Here is a 25,820-nt window from a genome sequence, read left to right on the forward strand (position 1 = left end):
TTTCTTTAAACAAAGTTTTCGTACAAATTTCTCTATTCCAATAAACGTAGAAAACTTGTCAAGTGGGGTGGTTGGTGAAAATTTCAATCCCTTGTTCAAAAGTGAGGTTTGTGTTGGGGTCAATTGCGTATCACTAAGGTTCACTATTATGGATGTCTCCTGTGTGGATTGTGTTTTGTGCCTATTTTGTTTGTGTCTCCCTCTACGTGTGGGTCTCAGTTTTTGTGATTGTACATCCTCATCGGTGTTCTGGGATCGTAATGGTCCTTGTGTGGTGGATATCTCTGTGAGTAATTTTGTTCCCCGTGTCTGTGATTTGGCTGGTGATTTTGTTCCCCGTGTCTGTGATTTGGCTGGAGATGGTGACGCAGATTGTAATCGTGCGTCCGTGTCTGTGATTTCACCGGGCCCCGAGGGGGGTAGGGGAGTGTACTTGACGTCTTCTTGTCTTGTGATGTGGGGGAGTGTGATCTAAAAAAAGAGGGGATGACAGTGCTTCAAACCTATTAGTGGTGGAGATATTATGATGATTGTGATTATCGTACCTTTGTGTTTCCATTGTCTCCTGTACCTGGATATGTTCATATGTTGGTATATCCTGTATTTCATTATTTGTTTTACTATAATATCTCACTTTCTTAGTTTTGTTATTCATTATTTCCTTCTCCAAAGTGTCCAGACTTTTACAAATCCTTTCTTGCCATTTTATATATGTAGCATCTTGTGGTAACTTATCTATACTGCTTTTTGAACTGGCTATTTGTTTTATGATATCTTCCAAAATGTCCGTCCGTCTTTTAATAATTAATCTTATAAGTTGGCAAGATTGTTCTTTTAAGAATGTTTCCCATTCTGATTTAAAGGAATCACATAGTAAATCTTGAGCTGGTTCCTTACTCAGCTGTAAACCCTTGGGGATCAGACCACTATGCAAAAATTGGTTGAGTGATCTGATTTCCCATTGTTTTCTCAGCTGCTTATGTAGGAGTCTTTCCAAATCCTTAAAAGTATCATCTGTGGATCTGACTGATTCCTCACAGAAGGCACTTTGTTCGAAATTGTAGGTGTCAATTCTTTTGACCTTACTATCCATATGGCTCCAGATATCTATGCTAATATAGAAGGGAGCACAACTGAGTGGGTACAATTTTAAAGAGGAAATAGATATAATACAGTGGCTCAACCTCCTATACCACTATAAAAAACATTGCTGCACGTTTACAGTTTGGACAAGAGCACCTGGATGTTCCACAGCAGTACTGGCAAAATATTCTGTGGACAGATGAAACCAAAGTTGAGTTGTTTGGAAGAAACACACAACACTAGGTGTGGAGAAAAAGAGACACAGCACACCAACATCAAAACCTCATCCCAACTGTGAAGTATGGTGGTGGGGGCATCATGGTTTGGGTCTGCTTTGCTGCGTCAGGGCCTGGACAGATTGCCATCATCGAAGGAAAAATTAATTTCCAAGTTTATCAAGACATTTTGTAGGAGAACTTAAGGCCATCTGTCCACCAGCTGAAGCTCAACAGAAGATGGGTGTTGCAACAGGACAACGACCCAAAGCATAGAAGTAAATCAACAACAGAATGGCTTAAACAGAAGAAAATACGCCTTCTAGAGTGGCCCAGTCAGAGTCCTGACCTCAACCCGATTGAGATGCTGTGGCATGACCTCAAGAAAGTGATTCACACCAGAAATCCCAAGAATATTGCTGAACTGAAACAGTTCTGTAAAGAGAAATGGTCACGAATTACTCCTGACCGTTGTGCACGTCTGATCTGCAACTACAAGAAACGTTTGGTTGAAGTTATTGCTGCCAAAGGAGGTTCAAACAGTTATTAAATCCAAGGGTTCACATACTTTTTCCACCTGCACTGTGAATGTTTACATGGTGTGTTCAATAAAAACATGGTAACATTTAATTCTTTGTGTGTTATTAGTTTAAGCAGACTGTGATTGTCTATTGTTGTGACTTAGATGAAGATCAGATGACATTTTATGACCAATTTATGAAGAAATCCATATCATTCCAAAGGGTTCACATACTTTTTCTTGCAACTGTATTTCTGGCTTTCTCATAGAGAATGAATGGAGCGGCAGGGCTCATGCTTGACCTGCCACTCAATCAGATCGGGGGAATGGGATCCCTGTCCTTGGAATCTTGGTCCCAGCAGTTGGAACCTCAGTAGTTAGTTATCCCCTATCATGCATATGGGATAACTTCTAAACTTGGTGCAGCTCCTTTAACTTTAGGAGATTAATAATAAGAAGGGAAGTCCATTCTTCAAGTTCACAGGAGATTTCACCAGATGCTACTTTGCAAGAATAATTCTTCCCAAAGAACGAAAGTCCCAAACAACATGACCTCAGAGGGTTCTGTAAGAAGATTACAGGGAAGAGGAAAGCCACTCTCTTCAGCTACCAAGAAGAATGATTTCTGACACAAGAAGCCTGCCAGTAATGAGTCGTCTAATTTTTTTTCTGTTACACTGGAAAGATCTAGTTGAAGAACCTTTGGTTTTTGACAATGTCAGAGTAAGATATTAGATTGAAAAATAGACAATTTTGTAGTTAGCACTTATGAAGGATCCTCCTGTGAGACAGACTTTTTGGAGAAAGAGGCCAAGGGATTTACTCTGTGGCTTTCTTGGCTTCAAAACTAATGAGCACATTAAGGACTTTAGTAGACATCAGGTATTTAAACCACTTCATGCAAAACAAAGGTTCTGCTTAATGACCACCATGCCAGTCATCTCGACCCTCAGACAAGTGGGAACAGATGTCAATAATTGATCTAAAAGATGCTTATTTTCACAAACATAAAGATTGCTGTAGATTCTCAAGATTGCAGCAGTTTGCTAAGAACGCCACTTCCAGTTCCATACCCTGCCATTTGGTAATATCTATGGCCATAGCAATACCAAGGCACAGTGATCTCACTCTGATTCGGTACTCTGATGCTAGTAGCCCGTGACTAACACATCTACCCTCTCCCAGCGGACACAGCCGATGGAGTACTAACTTTCCCCGATGCTCCACATTGTCCTCTGTTGCAGGCATCACTGCCTGCTGCTTGCTCTCCCTGGGTGCCTTTCCCTATAAACCTTCCCCATACAGTGCGGACATCGGCCTCACTATATGTACTGCCCATGCAGGACCACGGCACTCCCACAGTGACCCAGGGCAGAACACATAGTGAGGCCGATAACCACACCATGTTGTGCCTAGGCAGAGAGCTGAGAGGTGACTATGACATTGCAGGGAGTTAGGAGCGTACAGGGAGTTACTGTGCTCTCTGAAAAGGCAGGATTGAGCTCCTTGGAAAGTTGGAAACGCCCTGCTGAGACACTTTATGGTTCATTTGCATATACACTCACCTAAAGAATTATTAGGAACACCATACTAATACGGTGTTGGACCCCCTTTTGCCTTCAGAACTGCCTTAATTCTACGTGGCATTGATTCAACAAGGTGCTGATAGCATTCTTTAAAAATGTTGGCCCATATTGATAGGATAGCATCTTGCAGTTGATGGAGATTTGAGGGATGCACATCCAGGGCACGAAGCTCCTGTTCCACCACATCCCAAAGAGGCTCTATTGGGTTGAGATCTGGTGACTGTGGGGGCCATTTTAGTACAGTGAACTCATTGTCATGTTCAAGAAACCAATTTGAAATTATTCGAGCTTTGTGACATGGTGCATTATCCTGCTGGAAGTAGCCATCAGAGGATGGATACATGTTCTCATTCTGTTTACGCCAAATTCGGACTCTACCATTTGAATGTCTCAACAGAAATCGAGACTCATCAGACCAGGCAACATTTTTCCAATCTTCAACAGTCCAATTTTGGTGAGCTTGTGCAAATTGTAGCCTCTTTTTCCTATTTGTAGTGGAGATGAGTGGTACCCGGTGGGGTCTTCTGCTGTTGTAGCCCATCCGCCTCAAGGTTGTGCGTGTTGTGGCTTCACAAATGCTTTGCTGCATACCTCGGTTGTAACGAGTGGTTATTTCAGTCAACGTTGCTTTTCTATCAGCTTGAATCAGTCGGCCCATTCTCCTCTGACCTCTAGCATCCACAAGGCATTTTTGCCCACAGGACTGCCGCATACTGGATGTTTTTCCCTTTTCACACTATTCTTTGTAAACCCTAGAAATGGTTGTGCGTGAAAATCCCAGTAACTGAGCAGATTGTGAAATACTCAGACCGGCCCGTCTGGCACCAACAACCATGCCACGCTCAAAATTGCTTAAATCACCTTTCTTTCCCATTCTGACATTCAGTTTGGAGTTCAGGAGATTGTCTTGACCAGGACCACACCCCTAAATGCATTGAAGCAACTGCCATGTGATTGGTTGACTAGATAATTGCATTAATGAGAAATAGAACAGGTGTTCCTAATAATTCTTTAGGTGAGTGTAGAATAAACTTCATTTTCTTGTGATCTCAAATGCACAGAAGGATACTAAAGTTATGTTTTAAACCATAAGCAACAGCATCTTAGCATTATATAGGTGAAATATTGTTGACAAATTCCTTTTAATGACCTCTTGGGGGACATATTAAAATATATTAAACATATAGTAAACATATAATAAACATAAAAGGTATAATTAAAGGGTTTCTATCACTTCGCTTCACCTATTTAGCTTTCAGACACTAGCGATCCGCTAGTGTCTGCTCTAACAAACCATCCTAATATAAGAGCTTATTGTCCTGCCGTTTAGCTAAAAAAATAACTTATATAGATATGCTAATGAGCCTCTAGGTGCTATGGGGGCGTGATTAGCACCTAGAGGCTCCGTCTACCTTAACAAACTGCCGCCGCCCAGCACGTCCCTCCAGCCCGCCCATCTCCTCCGGAATGCGATGCTCCTTGTGCGCGTCTGTATTCGGCGCATGCGCAGTGAATGTCTGACCGCTTCCCTGCTCAGACATCTCCACTGCGCCTGTTCCTCGGAGCACTATGACGTCATCGGCGCAGGCGCAGTGGAGATGTCTGAGCAGGGAAGCGATCAGACATTCACTGCGCATGCGCCGAATACGAGGAGCATCGCATTCCGGAGGAGATGGGCGGGCTGGAGGGACGCGCTGGGCGGCGGCAGTTTGTTAAGGTAGACGGAGCCTCTAGGTGCTAATCACGCCCCCATAGCACCTAGAGGCTCATTTGCATATCTATATAAGTTATTTTTTTAGCTAAACGGCAGGACAATAAGCTCTTATATTAGGATGGTTAGATAAAGCAGACACTAGCGGATCGCTAGTGTCTGAAAGCTAAATAGGTGAAACGAAGTGATAGAAACCCTTTAAATACAAATAAATGAAAAAAAATTGCCCACGCCAACTGCCATTATTGGGGCAATAATGGCAGTTAGCGTGGGCAATTTTTCTTTAATTTATTTGTATTTAATTATACCTTTTATGTTTATTATATGTTTAATATATTTTAATTTTAATTCACGAGGGCATTTGGAAAGTATGCAGTCAGACCCATTCACTTTTTTTTACATTTTGTTATGTTCTACCTTGTTCTGAAATTAAAAAATTTTTACATTTTCCCCCATCATTCTGCACTCAACACCCCACAATTAGAAAGTAAAAACAGAATATTAGAAATCTTTGCTAATTTATTGAAAAGGAAAAACTAAAATTTTGCATTGACGTAAGTATTCAGACCCTTTACTCAGGACTTAGTTGAAGCACTTTTGTCAGTGATTATACCCTCCAGTCTCAGGTATGATGCCACCAAATTTGCACACCTGAATTTGTGGATTTTCTGCCATTCTTCTCTGCAGATTCTTTACAAGCTCTGTCAGGCTGGTGAAACTGTTGGTGGACATCCATTTCCAGGTCTTTCCAGAGATATTCGATTAGGTTCAAGTCAGGACATTTATAGAATTGTTCCTAAGATACTCCTGCATTGTTTTGGCTGTGTGCTTAGGGTCATTGTCTTGTTGAAAGGTGAAACTTCGGCCCAGAGCACTCTGGATCAGGTTTTCATTACAAATATCTCTGCACTTTGCTTCATTCAGCTTTCCCTCAACTATGACCAGTCTCCCTGTTTCAGCCGCTGAAAAACACCCCCACAGCATGATGCTGCTGCCAGCACTATGCTTCACTGTAGGGATGGTATTGGGTGATGAGCAGTGCCTGGTTTCCTCCAGACATGACATTGAAGCCAAAAAATAAAATCTTGGTTTCATCAGACCAGAGAATCTTGTTTTTGATAAAGTCCTTTTGGTTCTGTTTTGAAAACTTTCATGCGTCTTTTACTGGAGAAGCTTTCTGGCCACTCTGCCATAATGCCCAGATTGGTGGAGTGCTGCAGTGATGGTTGACCTTCTGGAAGTTTCTCCTGTCTCCCACAAAGGATCTTTTGAGCTCAGCCAGAGTGACCATTGGGTTCTCGGTCATCTCTCTTACCATGGGTCTTTTCCCTAAATTACTTAGTTTGGTGGAGAGGCTAGCTCTAGGAAGAGTGCTAGTTGTTCCAAATTCCTTACATTTAAGAATTATGAAGGCTAATGTGCTCTTGGTAACTTTCAGCGCGGCTGAAATTTTTTATACCCATCTCCAGATCTCTGCCTCCAAACAAACATGCTTCTGGGCTCCACAGGCAGTTCTTTCCTCCTCATGGCTTGGAATTTGCTCTGGTATGCATTTTAGCTATGAGACCTGCTATAGACAGGGGACTGTGATTCCAATCAAGGTCTAAAAACTTCTCAAAGATGATCAAGAGAAACGGGCCTCCACAGCTAAATTTAATGTGTCATAGCAAATGGTCTGAATACATTTTAGTTTTTCTTTTTTAATACATTTGGAAACATTTCTAAAATACTGTTTTCATTTTCTCATAAAGAGAAAATTTAATGCAGCCTGATGAGAGAAGATTTTATTTATTTATTTTAATTTTAGCACAAGGCTGCAACAAAATAAAATGTGAAAGTTAAAGGGTCTGAAGACTTTCTAAATGCAATGTATATCATACAGGCCTACACAAAATAGGAAACTCACTTTTATTTACATACTTTTATTATAATACTTGAAACAGTAGTCATACCCCTTAAACTTTTCCACATTTTTTCACATTACAGCCACACACTTAAAGGGAACCTGTCACCAGTTGTATGGTGTCCTAACTAAGGGCAACATAAATAAGTGATTGATTCTCTTAGCAAAATGTTGGGTCACTTTCTTTAATTGACCCAGTCAATCTGCCAACATCTTGTATTGAAAAGCTCCAGCTGATAATGATGAGTCCTGAATATTCATGAGCTTCTGACTCTCCCCGCCCACCTGCTTCCATATGAATCAGCAGCAGGTGGGCAGGGGAGTGGCTATAGCTCTGAATTAAATATACGCTGGACTCAATGACATCACGCTGGACTCAAATCAGCTCATTAGCATGCGGCATCTTTGTGTATATATTATGAGGTAACCATCTGTCACACCAGTAAGTGAATACATCTAAGGCACTTTTAAGTAGTTAATGATTGTATATAATTAGTTAGATTATAATCAAATATCCACATGACAGGTTCCCTTTAAATGTATTTTATTGGGATTTTATGTGATAGACAAACACAAAGTGGCAGGTATTTGCGAAGAGAAAAGATGACACATGGTTTTAAAAATGTAAAAAAATAATAATAATCTGGAAAGTGTGGTGTGCAATTACAGCTGCAAGTCTTTTGGGGTATGTCTCTACCAGCTTTGCACATCTAGAGGCTGACATTTCTGCCCATTCTTCTTTGCAAAACAGCTGAAACTTAGATTGGATGGAGAGCATCTGTGAACAGCTATTTTCAAGTCTTGCCACAGATTCTCAATGGGATTTAGGTCTGGACTTTGACTGGACCATTCTAACACATGAATATGCTTTGATCTAAACCATTTCATTGTAGCTCTGGCTGTATGTTTAGGGTCATTGACCTGCTGGAAGGTGAGATTCCGCCCCAGTGTCAAGTCTTTTGCTCCTCCAGGATTGCCCTGTGTTTAGCTCCATCCATCGTCCTATCAAAGCTGACCAGCTTCCCTATCCCTGCTGAAGAAAACCATCCCCACAGCATGATGCTGCCACCATGTTTCACGGAGGAGATAGTGTGTTCAGGGTGATATACAATGTTAGTTTTAAACCACAATATAGCGTTTTGCATTTAGGCCAAAAAGTTAAACGTTGGTTTCATCGGACCAGAGAACCTTCTTCCACATGTTTGCTCTGTCCCCTACATGGCTTGTGGCAAACTACAAACGGGACTTCTTATAGCTTGCTTTCAAAAATGGCTTTCTTCTTGTCACTCTTCCATAAAGGACAGATTTGTGGAGCACACAACAGTTGTGCTGTGGACAAATACTTCCAACTGAGCTGTGGATCTCTGGAGCTTCTGCAGAGTGACCATGGGCCTGTGGTCTGCTTCTCTAATTAGTGCTTTCTCTGCCTGGGCTGTGAGGGTTAGGGTCCATTCACACGTCCGTAATTTGGGTCCGCATTCGTTCCGCAATTTGCGGACCCATTCACTTTCAATAGGGCTGGAACGGATGCAAATCCACATTTCCTGGATCCGCATCCGTTTTTTCGGGATCCTCATCCGTTTTTTCGGGATCCGCAATTTCGTTCCTGGAAAAAAAATAGAACATGTCCTATTCTTGTCCGCAATTGCGGACCAGAAAAGGCATTTTCTATTATAGTGTCTGTGATGTGCGGATCCGCAAATTGCGGAACGCACATTGCAGGTGTCCGTGTTTTGCGGATCCGCAAAACACTTACGGACGTGTGAATGGACCCTTAGGTGGATGGTCATGTCTTGGTAGGTTTGCAGTTGTGCCATACTCCTTCCATTTTTGAATGATAAATTGAACAGTGCTCCATGAGATGTTCAGAACTTGGGATATTTTTTATAATCTAACCATGCTTTACACTTCTCCACAACTTTATCCCCGACCTGTCTGGTTTGTTCCTTAGGTTTCTTGATGCAGTTTGATCACTAACAAACATCTGAGGCATTCACAGAACAGCTGTAGTTATACGGAGAATAAACTACACACAGGTGGAATTTATTCACTAATTAGGTGACTTCTGATGGTAGTTGGTCACACTGGATGTTATTTACAGTACACGGGGCTGAATACAAATGCACGCCACACTTTTCAGATTTGTATTTATTAAACATTTTGAAAACGATGTATCATTTTCTTTTCTCTTCACAAATACCTGCTACTTTGTGTTGGTCTGTCACATAAAATCCCAATAAAATACATTTATGTTTGTGGGTATAATATGAAAAAAATGGGGAAAAGTTCAAGGGATATGAATACTTTTTTCAATGCACTGTATTTTGGTGTCAGTTTGCAGTTTTAAAGCATAAATAGAGATATGCAAATCAACGTGTCTCATCAAGCAGACCTGACAATGTATTTCACTGCAGCTTTGACCGCTGACAGCGGGGAAATGGGGGGCAGCAGGAAAATAAAAAAGTAGTGATCTGGACTCCGTGTCTGCAGTACTACTCATGTGTTACTGTAGAAAATGGTCCAAAATCAGGTGACAGATTCCATTTAGGGTCCATTCACACGTCAGTATTTTTCATTTCCAGATTTTCGTTCCGTATTTTGCGGATCCGGGTTTCCGCAAAAACCTTCAGTTTTTACCAATTGTACATCTGCATCCGTTCTGTTTTTCCGCAAAAAAAACAAAAACGGGAGGAATATATGTTGCTACGGTACTAAAAAAAAATTTTCTTCTATTTCCTGGAAACGGATCCGCAATTGTGGATGACATGTGGAAGAAATATTGATGCATTCCGCATGTCATCCGCATTTTTGCAGACACATTGACTACAATGGGACCACGGACTGCATTTTGTGGACAATAGTAGGACAAGCTCTATTTTTTGCAGATCCGCAGAACGGAATGGATGCGGACAGCACACTGAAGATAGGTCTTCAATATAAAAAAGCAGACAACCCCTTTAAAGACAAGAGCACCAGCAAAAAAATGCAGATTGGACGCTGATCGCAAATACTGTGGTGTGCATGAGGCCTTAATGGGGTTGTTCCAAGTATTCAAGTTATTCCCTATCCAATAATAGGGGATAACTGTGGGGGTCTGACTGCTGGGACCCCCCCCATCCCAAGAACGCCGTCCTGTTTCCCAAGTCTGATGAACTGGCGAGTCGAGCATGCTTCCTGCCACACCATTTATTCTCTATGGGACTGCCGGAGATATGAGCAAATACTTACATAGGCTGCAGGAGAGGAGGAGTCGGGTGGCAGTGGGGAGGGCAGAAGAGGAGCATTCTGGATGCAGTGCGGACGGCAGGAGAGGGGTAGTCTGGAGGCACTGGGGAGGGCCGGAGAGGAGTGGTCTGGAGGCAGTGCGGAGAGCAGTGGTCTGGAGGCAGTGCGGAGGGCAGGAGAGGAGTGGTCTGGAGGCAGTGCGGAGGGCAGGAGAGGAGTGGTTTGGTGGCAGTGCAGCTGGCGGAAGAGGAGGAGTCTGGAGGCAGTGCAGAGGAGTGGTCTGGAGGCAGTGCTGATGACAGGAGAGGAGCGGTTTGGAGGCAGTGTGGAGGGTAGGAGGAGTGGTCTGGAGGTAGTGCTGAGGGCAGGAGAGGAGTGGTTTGGACGCAGTGCTGAGGACAGGAGAGGAGCAGTTTGGAGGCAGTGTGGAGGGCAGGAGGAGTGGTTTGGAGGTAGTGCTGAGGGCAGGAGAGGAGCAGTTTGGAGGCAGTGTGGAGGGCAGGAGGAGTGGTTTGGAGGCAGTGTGGAGGGCAGGAGGAGTGGTTTGGAGGTAGTGCACAGGGCAGGAGAGAAGTGGTTTGGAGGTAGTGCACAGGGCAGGAGAGGAGTGGTTTGGACGCAGTGCTGAGGACAGGAGAGGAGCAGTTTGGAGGCAGTGTGGAGGGCAGGAGGAGTGGTTTGGAGGTAGTGCTGAGGGCAGGAGAGGAGTGGTTTGGACGCAGTGCTGAGGACAGGAGAGGAGCAGTTTGGAGGCAGTGTGGAGGGCAGGAGGAGTGGTTTGGAGGTAGTGCTGAGGGCAGGAGAGGAGTGGTTTGGACGCAGTGCTGAGGACAGGAGGAGCGGTTTGGAGGGCAGGAGTACGCCAGCTAATGGCATGCACAGGTCTTTTCTTTGTGACCTCTGCATGCTTCCTCCTGTGAGCATAAGGCAGGACCGCTGGGCAGCATCAGTGGGCACATATGTTGAGCTGGCTCCTCATTGGCTCAGTGTGGCTGCAGACATCTATTGCTGCTGCCCAGCGGTCCTCGGCCTGTGTGATCTGGCCAGATTGTCACTCTGGGCCTGGGGCCATTAATCAGGGAGAAATCTATGGTGACCATATTTTGGTTTTCAAAAAGGAGGACACTTGGGGCAGGATGGTGGCATAGAGCTGATGGACACATGCACTTGGTGAAGGGAGTTTAGAGTGTAATTGAAATTGGTGGCACAACGTCAATGTGTATGGGGTAGGAAAGTAAACAGTGAAGACCCTGTTCACATCACCGGTTTGTTTTCCGCTCTTCTGATCCGTCAAAAGAACAGATTATTTTTTTTTTTATCAGATTCTTTATTTTGAGCATCCTTTGTGCTCATTTTGCATCCATTTGTGTAGGTTCCGTCAGATCTATTGTTTTTATTGGGAGAATAAGTGAGGAGGATGGAACTGACACAAAATGATTTAAAAGGAGCTTTTTTGTTTTGTTTTTCTGCATGTCGCCATAGTGCACCCATTATTGGCCATCAGTTATATTAATGCCCCCAATAATAATAATGCCCCATTAATGCCTCCCTAGTTTTACTGTCTCTCAATTAGTGGCCTCCAGTATTAATAGTGGCCCCTAATAAAATGAATGCCCCCATTAGTGCCCCCCTAGTATTATTTGTCCTCCATTAGTGGTCCCCAGTATTAATTATGCCCCAATTAGTGACCACTAGTTATATTAATGCCCCCCCCCCCCAAGTATTACTCTGCCTCCATTAGTGACCCCTAGTATTAATAATGTAAACATTAGTGGCCCCCAGTAAAACGAATGCCCCCATTAGCACCCTCTATTATTAATAATGCCCTATTAGTGGCCCCCAGTATTAATAATGCCCCATTATTGCCCCCCAGTATTAATAAAGCTCTCATTAGTGGTCTCCAGTAAAATCAATGTCCCCATTAGTGCCCCCCTAGTAGGGCTGCACGATATATCGAAAAAAAAATCGAATCGCGATAATCGCCAAATCCGATATGGCGATTTGGCCGACTAGAAAATGCTGCGATTATATATGAAGGGGCCCCTATTGATAAAATGGCCTCTCTCCTATTGATAAAATGGCCAGCCTCTGTACTCACTTTCACGATGAATACACTGCAGCGAGCGAGCCGGCCGGCGCGTGACTGACGTCACTTAGTAACGCTCCTGCTTCCTGAATTAAGTGGGAGGAGAGTGACAGTGACGTCAGTCACACGCCGGCCGGCCCGCTCACTACCGTGCATTCATAGTGAAAGTGAGTACAGAGGCTGGCCATTTTATCAAATAGGAGAGTTATGTGCGCAGTTTAGGACACATGAGGGGACACATAGGGCATGAGGGGGACCAGCATAAGATGCTATATGCAATCGCACTCTGCCCTGCCTCTGCTGGATGTTGAATGAGGCATTGGTGTACATTTTGGCCAAAGCGTAATAAGCCACTCACCACGTCAAGGTCGCCTCCATGAGTCGTCCCTAACACTAGTTCCTACCTGTTATGGGCCATGACAGCCACACAAAGTCCAGGGAGTGCAGGTACAGCATGCACGCCAAGCACACTCTGCTTTTAACCCCGTCCGGTGCCATTACAGCTTTCATCGGATACAGGGATGCAAGTACCAACAGGCATGCTGAGCCAACTATATACTTCTCCTGGAGCCAAATGGCTACTGGTAGGTGCTATATAAGCAGACTCAGTTTTATACTGACTTTAAAACCAGCCTCCAGGGCAGACTAACTGGTCAGGTGTGCATGGCTGCTTGGAGATCGCCACGCCTCCAATATATACTACAAAGAAAAAAATGTGGGGGGTTCAGCCAGCACAACCCTGTATGCAGGTGCACATTGCTATGGCGAAATACATATACAAACGCAAAATACAAATGCAATCGCACTCTGCAGCCAACCAGCACTCTGCCCTGCCTCTATGCTGGATGTTGAATGAGGCATTGGTGTACATTTTGGCCAAAGCGTAATAAGCCACTCACCACGTCAAGGTCGCCTCCTTGAGTGGTCCCTAACACTAGTTCCTACCTGTTATGGGCCATGACAGCCACACAAAGTCCAGGGAGTGCAGGTACAGCATGCACGCCAAGCACACTCTGCTTTTAACCCCGTCCGGTGCCATTACAGCTTTCATCGGTGCATAGAGGCAGGGCAGAGTGCTGGTTGCATTTGTGTTTTTGCGTTTGTATCTGTATTTCGCCATAGCAATGTGCACCTGCATACAGGGTTGTGCTGGCTGAACCCCCCACATTTTTTTCTTTGTAGTATATATTGGAGGCGTGGCAATCTCCAAGCAGCCATGCACACCTGACCAGTTAGTCTGCCCTGGAGGCTGGTTTTAAAGTCAGCATAAAACTGAGTCTGCTTATATAGCACCTACCAGTAGCCATTTGGCTCCAGGAGAAGTATATAGTGGGCTCAGCATGCATGTTGGTACTTGCATCCCTGGATCCGATGAAAGCTGTAATGGCATAACAGCGTCATCCACAGATCCCCCGCATAACAGCGTCATCCACAGATCCCCCGCATAACAGCGTCATCCACAGATCCCCCGCATAACAGCGTCATCCACAGATCCCCCGCATAACAGCGTCATCCACAGATCCCCCGCATAACAGCGTCATCCACAGATCCCCCGCATAACAGCGTCATCCACAGATCCCCCGCATAACAGATTCATCCACAGATCCCCCGCATAACAGCGTCATCCACAGATCCCCCGCATAACAGCGTCATCCACAGATCCCCCGCATAACAGCGTCATCCACAGATCCCCCGCATAACAGCGCCATCCACAGATCCCCCGCATAACAGCGCCATCCACAGATCCCCCATAACAGTGCATCATCCACAGATGCCCCATAACTATGTCATACCCAGCCGCGGCAGCGGCTCATATGGGAAAATACAAGCAAATAGACCTCTAGCACAATTCCCTTAAAATATTGCATCGCATATCGTTATCGCAATTTTTAGGGCCCTAATCGCAATCGCACAAAATTCCCATATCGTGCAGCCCTACCCCCTAGTATTATTTGTCCTCCAATAGTGGTCCCCAGTGTTAATTATGCCCCAATTAGTTACCACGTTATATTAATGCCCCCCCAGTATTATTCTGCCTGTTACTGGCCCCTAGTATTCATAATGTACACATTAGTGGCCCCTAGTGAAACGAATGCCCCCATTAGCACCCCCTATTATTAATAATGCCCTATTAGTGGCCCCCAGTATTAATAATGCCCCATTAGTGGTCTTCAGTAAAAATGTTGTCCCCACTAGTGCCCCCTAGTATTATTTGTCCTCCTTTAGTGGTCCCAGTATTAATAATGCCCCCATTAGCGTCCCCAAGTATTAATAATGCCCCATTGGTGGCCCCCAGTATTAATAATGCCCCATTAGTGGCCCCCAGTATTAATAAAGCTCCCATTAGTGGTCTCCAGTACAATTAATGTGCCCATTAGTGCCCTCCTAGTATTATTTGTCCTCCATTAGTGGCCCCAGTATTAATAATGCCCCCATTAGCACCCCCTAGTATTAATAATGCCCCATTAGTGGCCCCTAGTATTAATAAAGCTCCCATTAGTGGTCTCCAGTAAAATTAATGTCCCCATTAGTGGCCCCCTAGTATTATTTGTTCTCCAATAGTGGCCCCAGGAATAATAATGCCCCCCTCATTCATTTGATCGCGCCGCGGGGAAGACTCGTTCCTCAGTGGATGCATAGGACCTGCACTCCAGTCAATGGGGACACTCACTCCTGGCGTTGCAGCAAGGACCTGTAAATATCATCACGGTGGCGTGCAGGTCCTGCCCTGTGCATCCAGTGAGCAGCAAGTGCTCCCCGTGGTGAAATCAAATGGAGGAGGTGAGTTTTTTTACACAAGCAGGAGAGGGGGCAAAGGTTCCACAATGGAAGCGCTCATTAGTAATAGTGCAAACCTCAGCAAATACCAGCAATTATTATTGCTGGTAAAAAGAAAATACCAGCCAGGTGGCAAACCTAGATAGAAGTGAGAACTACAAGTCCCAGCATGCCCTGGCTGGAGGTAGAAGAGGTGAGGACTAGTAATCCAGGTAGTTATTCTGTGATGTGACAGAACAGGTAGAAGGTAAGAGAGGAGAGAACTACAAGTCCCAGCATGTCCTGACTTATTATGGGACATAACGTAGACTGGAGGTAGAAGAGGTCAGGACTATGACTCCTAGTAATGCAGGTAGTTTTTCTGTGAAATAACAGTACAGGGAGGAGGCACGAGGAGAGAACTACAAGTCTCAGCATGTACAGGCTGTTCATATGGGATATGAGAAGAAATTGCAGGGTCGGGAGGGATATAAAAAGAAGAACTCCCAGCAGGTCAAGGCACCCCAGCTCTCCCGCAATAGGAGACCACCTACAGAAGAAGAAAACACTGCATCCTCCGCACAAACCTCTCCGCACTGGAGACCTCACAGCCCAGCCTCTCACAGCTCACTAGCCCCGCCCCTTCCGGTGACATCACCACAGGTCCTCCACTCACTCTTTAGTATCCCCTCCACACTAAACTCCGCCCCTCTCGTAATTGATCACATGACTGTGACATCCTCGCAGGTCCTTCAGCCACTAGGATCGAGCAGCTATATCTCAGGTTCTGGTCCGGTACGTATGTTGTCCGCCATCCCCCTGCAGCCTCGGAAGTGTGTTATGCTGTCTTGCAGCAACTGGAACACAAAATTGCATTATACACGCTGCTGCTGAACCTCTTTTTTAAAGGATGTGTAGCAGAAATAGTCTGGTACTGTATTAGCCAAAATATCCATGTGATGTTACATGGTTTGTGTTAAAAAGGACAAAAGTATTATTCTACAGTTTCCTATAGCCATATTACAGCTGCCATACCTGCACCGCCAAGTTCTGCTGAACTGTATCCAACACTACAGAAGACCTCACAGAGTGGCCAACCCATGGGGTTGATCCTACTTACTGGTCCCCATTGCTGGGTTCAGTCTCCATTGCTCCATGGCTGGCTCTTCATCTCCCTGCTGCACTGATATCAACATCCTGTTGACGGGGGACATGTGACTGCTGCAGTCAATGGGGGGGGGGGGGGGGGGCACATGACAGCTGCAGCCAACTATTGGCTGCAGCAATCAAATGTCTCCCTTTGTCAACAGGATGTTGATATCAGTGGAGCAGAGAGATGTGGAGCAATAGAGGCCGAACCCAGCGGTGAGAATCAGGTAAGTAGGATTGGCCACTCTGTGAGGTCTGCTGTAGTGTTGGATACCCCCTTTAAATGACTATCGGCTTGTTGTCCAGGCATTGTGGGTGTAACATGTTAGCTGAGCTAGGGCCCTGTGAAACTGGGCTTAGAGTAAAAGAATAACAGTGTGACCTAGCCAATAGTGAGTCTCAGAGAAGAGTAAGACTTGATTCGCACAAGCATCCATGGGCACAACAGACTGCACTCAGACAGCACATGGACCCATTAAAGTTAGAGGGGTTTTCTGAGATTTTCTTATTGACACCTGGGACCCCCACTGACCAGCTGTTTGAGAAGGCATCAGCGCTGTGGCCCCTGTGAGCACTGCAGCCTTTTGTCAGCTTTTCCTAGGCCAGTGACGACTCATTAACCAATCATGTGGCCTAGGAGCAGCTCAGTCCTACTGAAGTGAATGGTACTGAGTGCAATACCAAGCAAAGCCACTATAGAATGTACGGCGCTGTGCTTGGTAAGCCGTGAGAAGGCAGTGGCGCTCACAGGAGCGCTTCCTTCTCCAATCAGCTGGGGTCCCGGGTGTCGGACCCCCACCGATCGGTAAAGAAATCCTGGAAAACCCTTTTAATGAGGGTTTTTGATTCCCCCCTACGCTGCCACAGGATGCGCCTAATTTATGAAGAGGCGCATCCTCCAGCAGTCCATGCGCTTGGAGTGAAAAACTACTCCAGTCCCTGGCTGGAGTAGTTTTTCGCCAATACTGATGCCTGTTTCCAGATGTAAATGTTAGCGAATTTGCCAGGGCTGTAGGCCCCAGCACCTCGCACACTGCCCCAGCCGCCCCCCCCCCCCCCAGTGATGAGGACAGTGTAACAATGCTGAGGGCAACAAAATATAGTCAAACGGGTGTCAAAAAAGCGTTTTTATAGACCCAATTAGAGATGAGCGAATTTCATGCTATGAAATTGGTTCACGCTTCGTTTGCTGGTAAAAGCAGAATTGCGTTATGGATTCCGTTACCACGGACCATAACACAATTCTATGACGGAATGCAAAACGAAATGCCTTTAGAGGCATTCCGTTATTCATTCCGTCATAATAGAAATCTATGGGCTGCAAAACAGATCCGTCCCGTTTCCGTTATGCAGGGGAAGACCCAATGTTTCAATTCAGAAACTCACAGTATGCATTATCCTTGTCAGGTTTCCATCAAGGCTCAATCATTCAAGTGTATTGCAGCAGGAAAAAAAAAAAGTGGACTCTATATGAGCATTCACACGTTATGTTTCTTGAGGAACGTAAATCGCAACGGGCATTTGATTCAGGCCTTATAGTTATAGAGGGGTACTCCGAGTTATATAGAGAGTACTCCCAGAAATAATAGGGATAATTACCGTATTTACTTTTCTTTCATTAGTGGCCCCAGTATTAATAATGCCCCCATTTGTGGTCCCAATATTATTAATGCCCCCTTAACACTCTGCTTGTGCAAAAAAAACCTAAAAACTCGCCTAATCCCTTTGATCACGCCGCGTCTCTATGGCAGCAAGCCTATTCAGCCCAGTGGCCTAAGAGTTCTGTCATCTGTGCCTGGTAGTGGGATGGGAGAGATGGAATGGTACCTACGAAGGGCATGGAACCAATGGCTCCATGGTACTTGCCAAGAGCACCGGGATGGTATTTGCCACACTACTGGTTCCCCGAATGGAGTTGTGCTTTTAACGTGGTAATGGTCAGTGGCGGGGGAAAGGGTGGGTTGTACATTGGTTGGGCTTCATAGCCTGGTACAGATGGCCCAGATACCCATGTTCTGTGGACTGCTGCTTGTTCTGTGTAAGTCTTAAAGGGCAGAGCACACTAGCACGGTCAATATCCAGAAGCTCGATAAGAATGAAGCTATCATATACTGAGGCACAGAATGGAGCAGACTGGCTGCCAAGTTTTGAGGTTTGCCAGTTTTCAGCATAAATCTCAACCTTTACACAGTGAGATAGGGTAACTTGGACACTTTGAATATTGTACGGTCAGCTTTATTTCATAATGCTGAGAAGGTTGCCTGATCTATTAGTATTGCTCAGTAACTACTATCTCCGCCATGTAGAGCAGATATAATATAGAACTGTGGCTTGTACGTATCTGGTCCTTGTATTAGTAGTGACCACAAATGTAGGATCCCAACAAATATGACAATGAGGATTAGTGCAGTCTCAGGTAGTTTTTTTCTAGGTAACCTGTTACCAGGGAATTCACTGATAAAGCAGGTACAAGGCCTTGTAGGGCTAGCTCAGCGGGATGATATCTTTCACTTAGTGATCTGCTTCATTCTGGAGAAAATGTTCTTTAAATCTATATGAAAATGAGCAGTTAAAGAGGACCTGTCACCACTCCTGACATGCCTGTTTTAATAGCTTCATGCATTCCCCATGTAATATCAATTCTGGAGCATCTATTCTTATGGCTCAATGTTGTACCATTCCTTTGTTATTCCTACTAGAAGTGATGAATGAATCGCTAGCAGTCTGCAGTAAGGGTACAGAGGGGTGGTAACCAGTTGGGGGGGGGGGGGGGGGTTCCTGCAGAGTCTGAAAATGGCAGCACTGATTGGATAGAGTGAGTCTGTGCAGGTACACACCCCCAATTGGTTACCACCCCTCTGTACCCTTACTGCAGACTGCTAGCAATCTATTCATAACTTCTAGTCGAAATAATAAAGAAATGGCACAACATAGAGACATAAGAATAGATGTTTCAGAATTCTTATTACATGGGGAATGCATGTAGCTATTAAAACAGGTATGTCAGGAGTGGTGAAAGGTCATCTTTAAGTGCACCGAGGTAGGGTTCAAGCATCCCTCTCCTTCTTGATTGACATGGCCAGGTGAGATGACTATGCAGGAACCTGAACCTGTCAATCAAGAAGAGATTGAGGAGCTGTTGGGGAAGGGGGAGGAGCAATAGTGCACGGAGTGGCTTGGACCCACCCTCAGAGCATTTAACTGTTTATTTGCATAAGGATTAAAAGAACTTTAGGTCCTTTTACAAGGACTGATGCTCTGGCATATTATTGGGGATAAGCATTTGTATGAACAACATTCCTGATAATCTGCCCATCTGCTGTGCAAGAACAATGATTTTCTATGGGGACAAGCGATGAATGTACTGATTGCTTGTCCCTATAAAGCAAAGGTGATTGCTGCATATACAGGTGCATCTCAATAATTTAATTAATTTATTTCTAATTTATTGCTTAAAGCTAATGAAAACTCAAAAGTCTGTATCTCAGAAAATTACGGTAGAACATTGTGAAAAAGTTCCATATTGTAGGCTCATGGTGTCGTACTCTAATCAGGTAATCAACACAAAACACCTGCAAAGGTTTCCTAAGGCTACGTTCACATATGAGCTGTGAACTCTGGCACTCTTTTTTTTTTCTGTGGAAGAACAGACTGACAGATTTCACTGTATCTGGCATAGCCGTGCTGTCACGGTAGGTAAGATAAGGAAAGGAAACAGAACACCGCAAAGCAAACAAAACAACTGACTAGGCCCCAAAAGCTAGGGAACAAAGGGGTCACCTCCTAGCAATCCCTAAGAGACTTTCCCTACGCTGCTATGCCCATGTGCATATCTCGATGGTAGATATGCACATGCCCACGTACCTAAAGCTGTAACACACTGGAACAAACCCTCAGCTGTAAGGAAGAGGGAAAGAGACAACCAGATCCTTCATCAACTGAAGGAGCTAGCGTCACTCTAGGGGCCTAGTAAAAACAGACACAGAAGGAATAAGGACTTATCTATAGATGAGTTGGAGCAGACGATCCACCAAAACTTCCAGAGCTCAAACAAGGAAGAACTATAACCTGCAAAGGCTATAGGGATAGGGAGGAATAAATAGCCTCACCAATAGCCAAACGAACCACACCTGATGGGAGGTGGGATTCTGTTTAAACCTACAACAAAACAAACTGTCAGATCGAGTCACGTGCAGCAAGTATCCCCTCCAATGCACCAGGTACTGAAGGGAACTCCGAAGAACATGTGAGTTGAGAATTCTAGAGATCCGAAACTCCAGATTACCATCAACCAAAACAGGAGGAGGAGGCAAAGGAGATGGTTCCGCAGGTTCAACATATTTCTTCAACAAGGACCTGGGAAACACATTATGGATCTCCCAGGCCTGCGGAAGTTCCAGACGAAATGCCACTGGATTGACAATGGCCGAGATTTTGTAAGGGCCAATAAATCTTGGACCCAATTTCCAAGAGGGTACCTTCAGCTTAATGTTTTTAGTGGACAACCACACCAAATCACCCACACACAGGTCCGGACCAGTCATACGTCTCTTGTCAGCCATCCGTTTATATCTTTCACCCATTTTTTTTTCAAATTAACTTGAATCTTCCGCCAGATAGATGACAAAGAGGAAGAAAACCTCTCCTCTTCCGGTAACCCAGAAGATTCGGTCTCAGAAAAAGTACCAAACTGAGGGTGAAAACCATATGCGCCAAAAAATGGTAACTTATCAGTTGACTCCTGCCTACAGTTGTTCAAGGCAAACTCAGCTAAAGACAAGAACGAGGACCACTCATCCTGATTCTCAGCGACAAAACACCTCAAATAGGTCTCCAGGTTTTGGTTAGTGCGCTCAGTTTGACCATTGGACTGAGGATAAAAAGCCGAAGAGAAAGACAACTGAATACCCCGACGAGAACAAAACGCCCTCCAAAACCTGGAAACAAATTGCATCCCCCTATCAAACACCACATCAGAGTGAATGCCATGTAATTTCACAATGTTGTCAATAAAAACCTGAGCGAGAGTTTTCGCATTGGGCAAACCTGATAATGGTACAAAGTGAGCCATCTTGCTGAAGCGGTCCACAACCACCAAAATCACAGTTTTCCCAGAGGAACTCGGCAAATCAGTAATGAAGTCCATGGACAAATGCATCCAAGGACGAGATAGGATGGACAAAGGAAGAAGAGATCCTGATGGCTGAGTGTGAGCCACCTTTGCGCGTACATAACTCTCAACACTTTTACGCAACCCTGGCCACCAGAATCTCCAGGAAATAAGATCCACAGTGGATCTACTTCCAGGATGGCGTAGCTATAGGGGTCTCAGCGGTCGCAATTGCGACCGGGCCCCTAAGTCAGGGGGGCCCACGGGGCCCCCCAGGAGATAATGAGTAAAGCCCTGGCCCGGGTAGTTTACAATACTTGTGCGCTGCAGGCGGCGCCGGCCCTAACCCCCAGGCGTTCCCATGGTGACAGGGACGCTTGCCTGGGGGTTAGAATATACCATCGGATCTGAGTTTTACGAGCTCAGTGAGATCGTAAAAACTCAAATCCGATGGTATATTCTAACCCCCAGGCGTTCCCATGGTGACAGGGACGCTTGCCTGGGGGTTAGAATATACAGGGCCACGCCGCTCACAGCAGTATATTTATAAACTAATCAGTAACTACTTTAACTTTAATCATTGCTCATTGCTGAGCTCTTTACTTGGATTATTTGGATATCTTACTTTGTCTTAGCTCCGGTAATAGCAGGCAGTGCAGGGGGCGGCGCTCACTCACTGACGTCACGCGCCTGCGCCGCCTAGTAGGGGGGATCTGTGGATGGCACTGTTTAGGGGAGGGGGGATCTGTGGATGGCACTGTTTAGGGGGGATCTGTGGATGGCACTGTTTAGGGGGGAGATCTGTGGATGGCACTGTTTAGGGGAGGGGGGATCTGTGGATGGCACTGTTTAGGGGAGGGGGGATCTGTGGATGGCACTGTTTAGGGGAGGGGGGGATCTGTGGATGGCACTGTTTAGGGGAGGGGGGGATCTGTGGATGGCACTGTTTAGGGGAGGGAGGATCTGTGGATGGCACTGTTTAGGGGGGGGGATCTGTGGATGGCACTGTTTAGGGGGGGATCTGTGGATGGCACTGTTTAGGGGAGGGGGATCTGTGGATGGCACGGGGGGGGGGCCTATAATTTTTTTTGCTATGGGGCCCATGCATTTCTAGCTACACCCCTGCCCCCAACACTTCCGTCTCCAGCTCGGGGTAAAGCCAAAATCGGAGCGGGATCCTCTGAATCCCCCCCTTTTTCCCCTGGAAAGCTACGTGACAACGCATCCGCTTTGACGTTTTTAATCCCAGGGCAATAGGTGACCATAAAATTTAACCTGGTAAAAAACAATGACCATCTAGCCTGCCTTGGATTTAAACGCTTTGCAGATTGCATGTAGGCCAGATTCTTATGGTCAGTAAATACCGTAATCGGATGGGTAGCCCCTTCTAGCCAATGGCGCCACTCTTCAAAGGCCAATTTGATGGCCAACAACTCTCTATTCCCAACATCATAATTTCTCTCGGCGGCCGAGAGTTTCTTGGAGAAAAAAAGCAGACGGGCGCCATTATATAAAAATATTTTACAAAAAAAAATAAAAAAGTGCACAAGAAACAGGAACAACCACAGCCTTGAAAGTATTCTTAAGACAAGGCAATTGAAGAATTTGGGGGAGATTCAAAGTGGACTGTGGCTGGAGTCAGTGCTTTAAGATCTACCACACAGAGATGTATCCGGGACATGGGCTGCAACTGTCACATTCCTTGTGTCAAGCCACTCATGACCCAGAGACAATGTCAGAAGCATCTTATGTGAGCTGAGAAAAAGGACTGGACTGTTGCTGTGTGATCCAAAGTCCTGTTTTCAGAGGAAAGTAAATTTTGCATTTCTTTTACTTGGAAATCAAGGTCCCAGAGTGTGGAGGAAGAGTGGAGAGGCACACAATCCAAGTTGCTTGAGGTCCAGTGAGAAGTTTCCACAGTCAGTGCTGGTTTGGGGAGCCAAGTCATCTGCTGGTGTTGGTCCACTGTGTTATATCAAGTCCAAAGTCAACTAAGCCGTCTACCAGGAAATTTTAGAGCACTTCATGCTTCTCTCTGCTGACAAGGTTCATGAAGATACTGATCTCATTTTCCAGCAGAATTTATAACCTGCCCACACTGCCAAAAGTATCAATACCTGGTTTAATAACCACAGTATCATTGTGCTTCATTGGCCAGCAAACTCGCCTGACCTAAACCCTGCCATAGAGAATCTATGGGGTATTGTCAAGAGGAAGATGAGAAACACCAGACCCAACAATGCAGACGAGTTGAAGGTCGCTATCAAGGCAACCTGGGCTTCCATAACACCTCAGCAGTGCCACAGGCTAATGGCCTCCATGTCATGCCGCATTGATGCAGTAATTCATGCAAAAGGAGCCCCGACCAAGTATTGAGGGAATATACTGTACATACTTTTCAGTAGGCCAACATTTTTGAATTAAAACTCATTTTTTTAATTGATCTTATATAATATTCTAATTTCTGAGATACTGACTTTTGGGTTTAATTAGCTGTAAGCCATAATCATGAACATGAAAATAAATAAACTCTTGAAATAGATCACTCTGTATATGATGAATCTATTCACTTTTTGAATTGAATTACTGAAATAAATTAACCTTTTGATGATGCACCTGTAAATGATTGTTGGTCCATGTAAAAGGACCCCTCCAGAATGAAGCAAAGGATCACTAAGTGAAAGTTATTAATACATAGAGCTGAGCTAGGCCTACAAGGCATTGAAGGCATGAGATTTATCAAACCAGTGTAAAGGAAAACTTGCTTAGTTGCCCAAAGCAACCGATCAGATTCCACCTTTAATTTTCCAGTGGAGCTCTGAAAAATTATCTTCCTGACGAAGGAGGCGTTTGAGCCTCCGAAACGCTTTGTTTTAAACATACAATAAAGGATAATACAGAATCCATCATCCCAACGGTCCCCTGTGTTCTGTGACAGTGCCGCTCCTTTAGAGTCTACTTTTTCTTCCAGTGCAAGTATCGTTATGGACACCCGGGAGGCCCGATCAACCTGAACCCAGGAAGGACTAAGGCAGCAGCACAGACAAGTGACCAGCACACGGAGGTCCAAGCTGTTGTCACTGTTTCAAAACTAAAGAAGGTGAGCGCTTGAGCCATCGTTTACCTATAACCTAGAAACCTCTGCGGTATTAGGCCAGAGGCGCTGCTTTTATATTTTCTCTCTTCCTGAAGAAAAAAAAAGGGGAAATCTGCTTGGTTGCTTTGGGCAACTTTGCCGGTTTTCCTTTTACACCAGTTTTGGTAAATCTCCCCTATTATGTCTGGTTTACCAGTAAATTCCCTGGTGACCGACTCTCTTTAAGGTCCATTTCCTAGCCTGGATATGTGATGGGATATATTAAGGAATAGACTTTTTTTTTCAGGCTCTTTATTTTAATTTTCTATGCTTGTTGGATTTTCTTTGTAGTGCTCAGAGCTGTCTCTTTGGAGCGTTAAGACTGAAGCTCTTTCCTCCATTAATAATCGATTGCACAACAGATATGGTATTCATTTTTCACAGCTATCTGTCTATTGAATATAGTATGTCCCTCCGCAGAAGAATGTGCTCAGGCATGGGACTTAAAGGCACTGTAAACCACAGGCTAGGGTCCAGGGACCCCCTTTAATCTCTAGAATGACCTCCCAGAGACCTCCTCCACCCCTTGACCCCGATCTCTTCATGCGCCATGCTGCCCGGGGGCTCGCAGAAACAGCTGTGCGCTCTATAGTATTGATAGGTGGTTAATGTTTATTGTGTGACAACCCTTATATTTATGGTATTGCTGGAAGATGGTTAACCCTGCAACAGCGGGGATAGGTGCATGTATGATCCCAGTTGTTTAACCCCTTAGATGCCACAGGGTCCCTCCGTTACCTCTATCGAATATTGCTGCTTATTTTCATTCTGCTTAATAAAAAGTGATCAAAACGTCATATATTGATACCAAAAAACAGTTGTGGGGGTTATCTGACCACTAAAATGCGCCCCCCCCCCCCCTCCCCCATATGCCCAGGCCCCTCACACACAATGTACTTGCCTCGCTCCCGGGCACCCATGTTGCTTCTGAAACCTGAACGGCCACCACTGGATCTCCCTGTCGCGTGGATGAAAACATCGGGGGAAGGGGGGGGGGGGGTTAGCCAATAGCAGGCGGTGACAGGGATGAGGCTCCCTAGCATCGCGGGTGTCACTAGGGAGGCTCGCCCCCATCATGGCCTGCTATTAGCTAACCCCCCGCCCCGGCGCGGGATGTTTTCATCCACGCGACAGGGAGATGCAGCGGTGGCATCAGAAGCGACGCAGGTGCCGGGGAGCAAGGTAAGTACATTATGTGTGAGGGGCCCAGGCATATGAAGGACATTTTAGAGGTTGGATAAACCCTTTAACAATTATTCGCACAGCACGCAATCTACTCCCAGATGTCTGAACTCCTGCCATCCAGAGAAACTCAGTTCAGTTTATATCTGTAGCTGTC

The 25,820-nt window shown here is 45.2% G+C and overlaps 1 protein-coding gene across 1 annotated transcript in view; it reads left to right on the forward strand.

The window, feature by feature from the left end:
• LOC121005587 (gastrula zinc finger protein XlCGF48.2-like) overlaps positions 1 to 25,820 on the forward strand; it is a 75,704-nt gene that overhangs the window by 34,970 nt on the left and 14,914 nt on the right. The window contains exons 6-7 of the mRNA XM_040438366.1: positions 16,397 to 16,462; positions 24,317 to 24,445. Of these exons, the coding sequence (XP_040294300.1) occupies positions 16,397 to 16,462; positions 24,317 to 24,445 (195 nt within the window). The remainder of the gene's footprint in view (positions 1 to 16,396; positions 16,463 to 24,316; positions 24,446 to 25,820) is intronic.

Source organism: Bufo bufo, chromosome 6 (genome assembly GCF_905171765.1).
Source record: "Bufo bufo chromosome 6, aBufBuf1.1, whole genome shotgun sequence".
In the NCBI taxonomy this organism is placed as follows: Eukaryota; Metazoa; Chordata; class Amphibia; order Anura; family Bufonidae; genus Bufo; species Bufo bufo.